Consider the following 10,348-nt stretch of genomic DNA (forward strand, 5'->3'; position numbering starts at 1 on the left):
AGGCTATTCTCATGCCTCAGCCTCCCAAGTAGCTGGCACTACAGGCTCATGTCACCACACCCAGCTAATTTTTGTGTTTTTAGTAGAGATGGGGTTTTGCCTTGTTAGCCAGGCTGGTCTCAAACTCTTGACCTCAAGTGATCTGCTTGCCCTGGCCTCCCAAAGTGCTGAGATTGTAAACATGAGCCATTATGCCTCACCATAAATTAGCATCTTAGAAAGGGGTAGAGAGCCCCAGGTATCTGCTGGTTGTGTTGCTGAAAGCAAGGTTTTCCTATCCCAGATGATTCCCTCTGAATTGTGAGAAGTAGGGTGATCAGCTAACGCTAGAGACAAAAGGTAGGCTTTTTTTTTTTTTTTTTAATCATCATAAATAGTATTGTGACTGCCCCTTTTACTTTCAGATGTGACATTGATAAAACTGTGAATATATTCCTATTTCTCTTCTTTATCTATTTCTTCTTGTTTCCTAGGTTTTTGTGGAGACTCTGGATAAGTGTTTTGAAAATGTGTGTGAATTGGATTTGATCTTCCATATGGATAAGGTACATTCTCTTGCAATTCTCTTCCAAACTAGGGTTACTAGAAAATCAAGAGCCTTGGGCATCTCTAGCCACCTCTACACCTTCATATTCTTTCTTTCTTTCTTTTTTTTTTTCACCTGAGATAGTCCTAAATCCTGTTTTATTTAATAGGTTTAATAGTTTTGAGTTTTTTTTTTTTTTTTTTTTTTTTTTTTTATTGCTAAGATCTGTTAACAGTTTTAACATACATAAGATTATTACTAGGCTTGGTTCATCTGTTTACATACAGACTTCTTGATATAGGAGAACGGTGTCACTGGCTATCTGGCCAAAGGTGAGATGAATAGTTTGATGTTGATTCTAAAATTAGTTTCCTTGTCATAGGCCAGTGACCATGAAACTTTGGAATAATCATGACACAGGGGCTTTGACTTAGATAGTAAAATTTATATCGTTCCTAAAGAGTAATATAGTGACTAAGAGATCTGTAATAATTCAAGGTCAGGTGATATTCTATAGGAAAGCAGACTATCAGAGGCAGAATCAAAATGGCCCCAAGTACGTGTTCTCAGATTTGTTTTGCCAGTATAACCGTGACATGGCCTGTGTCCTCATGTGCCACATTAAACTTGGGAGGTAGCCAGCAAGGGGATAAGAATTGCCATGTTAGTTTGATTCAGCTTCTCACAGGCTGTCCCCTCTGCAGTTTACTGGTGCATCTTTGGTGTGCTTGGTCCTGGTTTTTCTTCAACTGATGGTTGTCGTTATGATCCCTGGCCCTTGGAGAGTGATGATTTTTAGGAGACTGCTACTCATTGCTAAGCCATGATCCTTGATTAACTGTTTCATCATGATGAAGCAGGAGCTTTTAGATCCCTCATCACTAGCATTGCTGTCTAAAGGACTTGCTTGTTGTTCTTCAGTAGGGTCTTCAGTCTTAGTTGACTCTCTGAGGTTGGCAGATCCCCACTTTCCAGGCTAATGTAGTGAATGCATTCTTGAGTTTGGATGACAGTCTAGTGTAGTCAAGTTTTGTCTCTCAAAATATAGGGGGAATGGAGGGGTGTCTTCTGTAGGCTTTATTATTATTTTAAAATAATATTGTTAAATACAGGCCGGATGTGGTGGCTCATGCCTGTAATCCCGGTAATTTGGGAGGCCGAGGCAGGCGGATCACTTGAGGTCAGCAGTTTAAGACCAGCCTGGCCAACATGGTGAAATCCTGTCTCTACCAGAAGTACAAAAATTAGTTGGGTGTGGTGGTGGGTACCGTAATCCCAGCTACTTGGGAGGCTGAGGCAGGAGAATTGCTTGAACCCGGGAGGCGAAGGTTGCAGTGAGCTGAGATAGCACCACGGCACTCCATTTTGGGCAACAGAGTGAGACTCCACCTCAAAAAAAAAAAAAAAAAAAAAAAGAAGCAGGCCGGGCGCGGTGGCTCAAGCCTGTAATCCCAGCACTGTGGGAGGCCGAGGCGGGTGGATCACGAGGTCAAGAGATCGAGACCATCCTGGTCAACATGGTGAAACCCCGTCTCTACTAAAAATACAAAAAATTAGCTGGGCATGGTGGCGTGTGCCTGTAATCCCAGCTACTCAGGAGGCTGAGGCAGGAGAATTGCCTGAACCCGGGAGGCGGAGGTTGCAGTGAGCCGAGATCGTGCCATTGCACTCCAGCCTGGGTAACAAGAGCGAAACTCTGTCTCAAAAAAAAAAAAAAAAGAGAGAGAGAGAAAGAAAACATTGTTAAGTACAAGGTGTTACTTTGGAAGTTACCACTCGGTATGCAAAGTGGATTCTTTGAAGATGCCGCCTGTTGCTCACCAGACGGCAGATAAATTTCTTAACATCTCAGGTGTAGGTTCAGGGGTAGATTTTACTAGGAAAGGGGGAATTTTCAAAGCAAAAGAGAAGGCACAGATCCCGCACCCCCACCTTGTCCCTATGGAGAAGTGTATTGGGGCATCTCTGCTGGAATGACTCCCCATCACGCTGCTCCCCCAGTGCTCTCTTTTTTATCAGACACCTATGAGAGTAACCTTACTAGTGGAGAGAGATGCAAAATGCTTAGACACTAGGAAATCTGTATTTGTTTGCCAGCTGCTTATAGAAGTTGTCTGGGGACCTGGTGCAGTGGCTTACACCTGTAATCCCAGCACTTTGGGAAGCTGAGGGGGATGGATCACGAAGTCAGGAGTTCAAGACCAGCCTGACTAACATAGCGAAACCCCTTCTCTATTAAAAATACAAAATTAGCTGGGTATGGCAGTGCCTGCCTGTAATCCCAACTACTTGGGAGGCTGAGGCAGGAGAATAGCTTAAACTTGGAAAGCAGAGGTTGTGGTAAGCCGAGATTGCGCCACTACCTGGGCAACAAGAGCGAAACTTCATCTCAAAAAAAAAAAAGAAAAAAAGAAAAGAAGTTGTCTGGGAATGCCAGCTGCCCAACACCTGCAAACTTGGGGACCTGTGGGATAATACACACCTGGAAAAGACAGCTGCAGGTCCTGTGGGAAGTTGTGCTTGGGTGCAGCCTATCTTACTGGGAAAAGGGGTAGCCTCCTAACCCCCTAGTCTAAGCTAGTTCATTGTCTAGGTAACCCAGAGTATGCCTCCACAGCGACTTTTTTTTTTAATGGAATTTTGCTCTTGTCACCCAGGCTGGAGTGCAGTGGCGTGATCTCAGTTCACTGCAACTTCTGCCTCCCGGGTTCAGGTGATCCTCCTATCTCAGCTTCCCAAGTAGCCGGGACTATAGGCACCTGCCACCGCACCTGGCTGATTTTTATATTTTTAATAGAGTTGGGGTTTCACCATGCTGGCCAGGCTGGTCTCAAATTCCTAACCTCAGATGATTCACTCACCTGGGTCTCCCAAAGTGCTGGGATTACAGGCGTGAGCCACTGCGCCCAGCCTCCAAGGTGACTTTGAAAATAAACATTTTGTGTGTGTGTTTTATCTTCTTTACTCCGTTATTTGTAAGAATCACCCATTTTGTTACATGTATCCTTAGGTAGTTTCATTGCTGCATAGGATTGTATTGTATGAATTTATCCATTCTATGACTGATGGAACTAGATTGTTTTGAGTTTGGAGCTTTTATGAAATATGTTGTCATGAATATTCTTGAAAATGGATGCTATTGTACATTTTTGTACATTTTCTTGAAACATCTATTTCTTTTAACAGTGCAATTGCTGGGTCATAGATGAGGCTTCTAGAAGGAAGAAACGGGAAGCACAAAGGCACCAGCAGGTCTGCAGCACTGGCAAAAGAAGTCTGAGGCTCAAGGCCTCGGACTGTAGGCCATTGTATCTGCCACTTTATTAGATAATGCCAGACTTTCCAGAGTGATTGTATCGATTTATACTTCCACCAGTGGGGGGGTGGTGAGTGTTCCCATTGCTCCATATGCTCACCAAAAGTTTATATTCTCAGCGTGGCAGTCATTAGAACTGTTAACTGAATATTTACAGTTCTTTCCCCTTCAGGACACATGGTAAAATTATACTTCTATGCCTTCTTCAAGTTAGGTGTAGCCATGTGACTTGCTTAAGCCAATGAAATGTGAGTGGAAGTGCCGTGTGTCACTTCTAGTCAAAACTTAGGTGCCAGTGCACAGATAAATATATATGTTTTTTCTCCCTTGGCATTTGTGGAAGCATGGACACACAGCCTGCTGGGGCCTGGGTCGCAAACTGAGGATGAGGTAGAGCAGTGCCCCCAAGTGGACCCATAGTGTATGTGTGTATAGTTTGAGAGAAATAAACTCAGTAATTTAAGCCAGGAAATATTAAAATTGTTACTGCTGCTTAACCAAGCCTATCCTGACTGATGGATATAGAACTTAATTTTGATGGAACTACTGGGTATGTACTGGTATTTCATTGTCATTCTAATTGCATTTCTCATGAAGATGAGCATCTTTTATTATCTGTTGGCTATTAGGAGGTCCTCTCTAGTGAAGCATTTATTCAAGGCCTTTTTTCTTTCTTCTGTGAGGTTGTCTGCCTGTGTTTTAAAAATGTATTTGTAAGGGCCAGGCACAGTAGTTCACACCTATAATCCCAGCACTTTGGGAGGCTGAAGCGAGCAGATCACCTGAGATCAGGAGTCAAGACCAGCCAGGACAATATGGTGAATCCCGTCTCTACTAAAAATACAAAAATTAGCTGGGTGTGGTAGTGTGCCTGTAGTCCCAGCTACTCAAGAGGCTGAGGCAGGAGAATTGCTTGAACCCAGCAGCCGAGATCACACCTCTGCACTACAATTTGGGTGACAGAGCAGGACTCCGTCTCAAAAAAAAAAAAAAAAAATTGTTTTTAGAAGTGGTATTGAATAGAAGCAGTGACAGTGGGCAACTGCTCTGATTCCTGGTTTGAAAGGGAAGCTTTCATCCTGTCACCATGAAGTACAGTATTTGCTTTCGGGTTTTTTGTAAAGATGATCAGGTTAAAGATATTTCTTCCTCTCTCTTCCTACCAAGGATTTTTAATCATAAAAGGATGTTACAATTTATCAAAAGCTTTTTTTCCATCTCCTGAGGTAATCGTGATTTTTTTTGCATCATCATTCTAATACTGCTTTGTAAACATCTGTGAGGATACTTGCTAGAGCCATAAAGTAATTCCAGTTCCAGCCATTTTATTTGACATGGCTTTTAAAAGATAATAAAAGGCCATAAGAATGTTGCTACTCCTCATATGTCTTATCTTCAGATAGGTTCCATAAAGTATTTTGCTGCCACTGCAGATTTCTTTTACAGCTTATGAAACTTTATTTTTGTTGTTCACGCAGTATTAGGAAATAACTGTTGAGATCTCCTGAGATTTTTGAAAATGGGTGATGCAAGGAATCAGAGGCCTCCCCTACTCAGCTTTAGAGTGTCTTGTGGTGGCTTCCAATAGGTGGCCTCCTTTGCATAGGATTCCAAGCTTATCTTTGCCCTCATAGAGAGCAGTTGCTAATTTAGGTAGATCTTCCATTGATAATTTAAAAATGACCTTTTTACTAAGATTAACAAAAGCCTTATCCTACGACAATAGGAGTATCACCTTGAACTCTGTTTTTAACTAAAGAATCTCTTCACCTCAGAGTTATAAACTCTCATCAGTTCCTAGGCCTTTGAGATCTGCATTAGATAGTCATGGATAGATGCCCCATCACCTTCAGCAGATGTAGCCGGTGTCTGTGTAAAGACCAGATATGACCGAATTCCCCCATCCCCTTCAGCAGATGTAGCCAGAGTGGTAGGCCTGTGTAAAGACCAGATGTGACTGAATTCCCCCATCCCCTTCAGCAGATGTAGCCGGAGTGGTAGGCCTGTGTAAAGACCGGATGTGACTGAATTCCTCCTGCCCTGCCAAGTTGTTTATTCCTCATCTTGTGATTTCTTGTTTTCCCTCCTAAGTTGTTTTGTTACCACTCCTTTCCACCTCATCTCTCTCCTTTTCTTCCTATGTTAAAGGAGGGTTTATTTATTTCATTTCTAGAGCCAAGTCCTCTGTCTGTCTCTCCCTGACACACACTGTAATCCCGCTTCTTGCCCTGGTCTCTAAGGTGTCCCTAGTGTTTGTTCTTCTGTATCTACAAATCCCCAGGACACCCCATCCTGGAGAGAATAGAGCTCTCCCCATGGCTCTCCTGCCTCTAACTGTAGTTCAGCTTCCATTGTTTTCATTCAAGGTGAACTTGAACGAGTGGGTGATTTACACCCAGTCTTTAATTCTGCTTCCTCTGTTCTCTTTCTAGAGTCAGAATCCCAAAAGTCACTGATGATTTCCTGGCCGTTTCCCAGTCATCACCTTCTTTAATGTTTCTGTGCTATCTGATGCTGGCAGCCCTTCAGTGGAGCCCTCTCTTAACCTTTTTCCACCTTTGTTTCTATCATATAGAACCCTCCTGATTTTTCTCCTGTTCTCTTCTCACTCTATCAGGAAGTTACGTTGTCAGTCATCTCTCACCTCTCTCTTTTCCCTCTCATTTCTAGCATAAATCTCATCCATTTTTCATGTTCTAGATCTTGAAGCAAAACTTGAGTATTAAAAAAAAATTCAAAAAAAAAATTCAAAAATTGGTAATTCTAGTCTTGATGTGTGGCCTGAGTCCTGTTCCTGAAAGCATTTCTCCCTAATGTCATTCTCACATCTAGGTATCTTCTTGCCACTTAGCCAGAGCCAGCTTCAGCAGATGTCTTCTGAAAACCATTTCTCCCTACAGCTTCCCTTTTCCAGGTGTGTTACTACCGTCCTTTGTCATGTACTTTCAAAGCCTTTTATACCTCTTCCTCCTTCCCAAGATCCAGAGTCAATCACTAAACCTGTTGCTTCTTTCTCTAAAGTCCTTTGTATCTTGTTCTTGGATTCACCAACTATTAACATTTGGCATACTTGCTTTTGTCTCTATGTACATATATACATTTTTCCTGAATCATTTTGAGAGTTAGATGCAGACATTATTACATTTCATCCTTAAATATGTCAATAGATGTCTTCTAAGAACAAGGATATTCTTTTTTTTTGAGACGGAGTTTCACTCATGTTACCCAGGCTGGAGTGCAATGGCGCGATCTCGGCTCACCGCAACCTCCGCCTCCTGGGTTCAGGCAATTCTCCTGCCTCAGCCTCCTGACTAGCTGGGATTACAGGCACGCACCACCATGCCCAGCTAATTTTTTTTGTATTTTTAGTAGAGATGGGGTTTCACTATGTTGACCAGGATGGTCTCGATCTCTTGACCTCGTGATCCACCCGCCTCGGCCTCCCAAAGTGCTGGGATTACAGGCTTGAGCCACTGCGCCCGGCCTAAGGATATTCTTATATAATATGTTGTATATAATTCTCTGATGATGCATAGCACAGTGAACATAGTTGGGAAATTTAACATTAACAAATATCGTTTTCCAGTATACAGTTCATATTTAAGTTTCCCCAATTGTCCCAGAAATGTCCTTTAGATCTTTTTTTAAATCTGTTTCGGTTATGAGTCAAACATATGTCTCTTGATTTGAAATCACTTTTTTCTGGCAGGGCTTTTTTTTTTGAGATGGAGTCTCACTCTGTTGCCCAGGATGGAGTGCAGTGGCACGATCTCGGCTCACTGCAACCTCTACCACCCAGATTCAAGCAGTCCTCCTGCCTCAGTTCCACTAGTAGCTGAAATTAAAGGCATGCACCACCACGCCCGTCTAATTTTTGTATTTTAGCAGAGATAGGGTTTCGCCATATTGGCCAGGCTGGTCTTGAACTTCTTAACTGAGGTGATCCACCTGCCTTGGCCTCCCAAAGTTCTGGGATTACAGGCGTGAGCCACTGTGCCTGGCCTTCTGGCAAGTTTTCTACCTTTATTTTCTCTTCCTTCTTGTTGATCCCACATACTGGAATTTGTTTTTCTAATGTGCTTCTTAGACTAGCTTTGACCCCTTATCCAGACATTCCAAGCTCTCCGCAATTTTTCCTCATCCTATCTTGGCCTTGCTTCCATAACTATTTGCCTGACACCTGCTGCTGCAGCCAAAGTAGACCACTCTTACTTATTTCATGATTTCTGCTTCACCTCTCTGCCTGTCATTCAAGTGTAGCTCAAATCTTCCTACTCTAAAGCTTATCCTCATGGTCTAGCCTGTTGTGATCTCTTTGAACCATGTAGAGTATTATTTTTCTCCTCTGTGGCCTTAATTTACATAATTTCGTGTGTTTTCCCTGATTGATTAGACTGCCTTCTCTTTGTACTCCTCACTGAATCTAGTGTGGTGCCTTTTACTGACTGGGGTATCTTCAGGTGAGTGTTACTAAAGACTTCCCAGGACTCTACTCACATAAAGTTGTTCATGATTTAAACTGTTGGAGGCTGGAGTGAGGTCTAATTTCATAGTCCCTGGGGTAACCATCAGCTCTCCAGCCTGCAGCATTTGGATCCTAGGGCACTTGGTTCCCTTTTGCTTTCAGAAATCCCTAAACACAGCTCACCATCATGACCGAGTTGGGTATTGGTGTTAATTATGGTGAATTGAATTTTGTTCCAAGAAAACTGTGTGAGTGATCCAACGTTCTGACCTACCAGGATCTAATGGCAAAACTGTATTTAGAATTCAATTGGGTTTTCAAGATTTGGTCATTAGAGTCACAATTCAATGGCTATGTCAAGGGTATTTATCCAGCTTTTTTTTTTTAAGATTCTAATTTGCATTGGGCCCTCTCAAGAAAATTGAAACATATGCTTCTGAATGGGGCTGAGCCCAAGAAAGCCTCATAGTATAGAATTTTACATCTCTGCTAAGTATAAGCTGCTAAAATGGAAAAATGCTGAGGGTTCAAAATGGAACCGGTGAGCACTAAGATGAAAGAATCATAAACAGTAATATTGGGTTATGTTTGCCCCATGTCCCTTCTGTGAACAGAGCTTGTGATAACGAAGCTCATTAACACCCACCACACCCTGTGACATTGAAGCAGGTGTCCTGACTGCAGGTCTCCAGGAATGGAGGGACAAGTGAGGGATACACAGTTTGTGTTTTTGATTATGAGGGAGAAACTATTTTGTTCTAAAAGAATAAGCTATTCTGTTTGAGTTATAGTTTTTGTAAAAGGTGCTAGTTGACATATCTGACTATCCCTGGCTACCTCATTATCTACCTGGATGTGCCTAAGAGAGAAGAAGGCAGCTGAGGCCAGCCTTGTATTCCATAGCATCTATAAGCCCTTCTCTCCTAATGCTTGATAGATCAGAATTTTCTGGCAGATTTTTTTTTTTTTTTTTTGGCTTAAGTAATAAGGAAATTTATTATCTTACATACATAAAGGCCAGTTGTAGGGCAGAGTTAAAGGGTGATTAAGACAGACAGTTTATGGGTTTTTTTGTTTGTTTGTTTGTTTTGAGACGAGGTCTCGCTCTTGACCCCCAGGAGGGAGTGCAATGGCGCAATCTCAGCTCACTGTGCAATCTCAGCGCACTGCAACCTCCACCTCCCGGATTCAAGCCATTCTCCTGCCTCAGCCTCCCGAGGAGCTGGGATTACAGGTTCCTGCCACCATGCCTGGCTAATTTTTGCATTTTTAGTAGAGATGGGGTTTCACCATGTTGACCAAGCTGGTCTCGAACTCCTGACCTCGGGTGATCCGCCCGCCTTGGCCTCCCAAAGTGCTGGGATGACAGATGTGAGTCACCACTCTCTGCCAAGACAGATAGATTTATCTGCGGTTTCACTTTTTGTAGTTTCAGTTTTGCACCGTCAACCATGGTCCAAAAATATTAAATGGAAAATTCTAGTTATAAACAATTCATATGTTGTACATTGCATGCCATTCTGAGCAGTGTGATGAGATGTTGGAACTATCCCTCATCCAGCATATCCATACTGTATATACTAGCTGCCCAGTGCTCATCCAGTGTATTTATGCCATATATGCTAGCTGCCCAGTGCTCATCCAGCACATTCATGCCATGTACACTAGCTTCCCAGTGCTCATCCAGTGTATCCATGCCGTGTACACTAGCTGCCCAGTACTCATCCAGTGTATCCATGCCGTGTACACTAGCTGCCCAGTACTCTTCCAGCGTATCCATGCCGTGTACACTAGCTGCCCAGTACTCATCCAGTGTATCCATGCCGTGTACACTAGCTGCCCAGTACTCTTCCAGCATATCCATGCCGTGTACACTAGCTGCCCAGTACTCTTCCAGCGTATCCATGCCGTGTACACTAGCTGCCCAGTACTCTTCCAGCGTATCCATGCCGTGTACACTAGCTGCCCAGTGCTCATCCAGCGTATCCATGCCGTGTACGCTAGCTGCCCAGTGCTCATCCAGCACATCCATGCCGTGTAC

General features: G+C 43.1%; 1 protein-coding gene across 2 annotated transcripts in view; it reads left to right on the forward strand.

The window, feature by feature from the left end:
• Positions 1-10,348, forward strand: part of AP3S2 (adaptor related protein complex 3 subunit sigma 2) — a 68,170-nt gene that overhangs the window by 20,738 nt on the left and 37,084 nt on the right. Inside the window, exons 4-5 of one of the 2 annotated variants that reach the window (XM_037734647.1) lie at positions 474-545; positions 3,713-3,778. In XM_037734647.1, the coding sequence (XP_037590575.1) occupies positions 474-545; positions 3,713-3,778 (138 nt within the window). The remainder of the gene's footprint in view (positions 1-473; positions 546-3,712; positions 3,779-10,348) is intronic. The other variant, XM_017517305.2, reaches the window with a different exon arrangement.

This window comes from Cebus imitator, unplaced genomic scaffold (genome assembly GCF_001604975.1).
Source record: "Cebus imitator isolate Cc_AM_T3 unplaced genomic scaffold, Cebus_imitator-1.0 Scaffold19, whole genome shotgun sequence".
Classification (NCBI taxonomy): Eukaryota; Metazoa; Chordata; class Mammalia; order Primates; family Cebidae; genus Cebus; species Cebus imitator.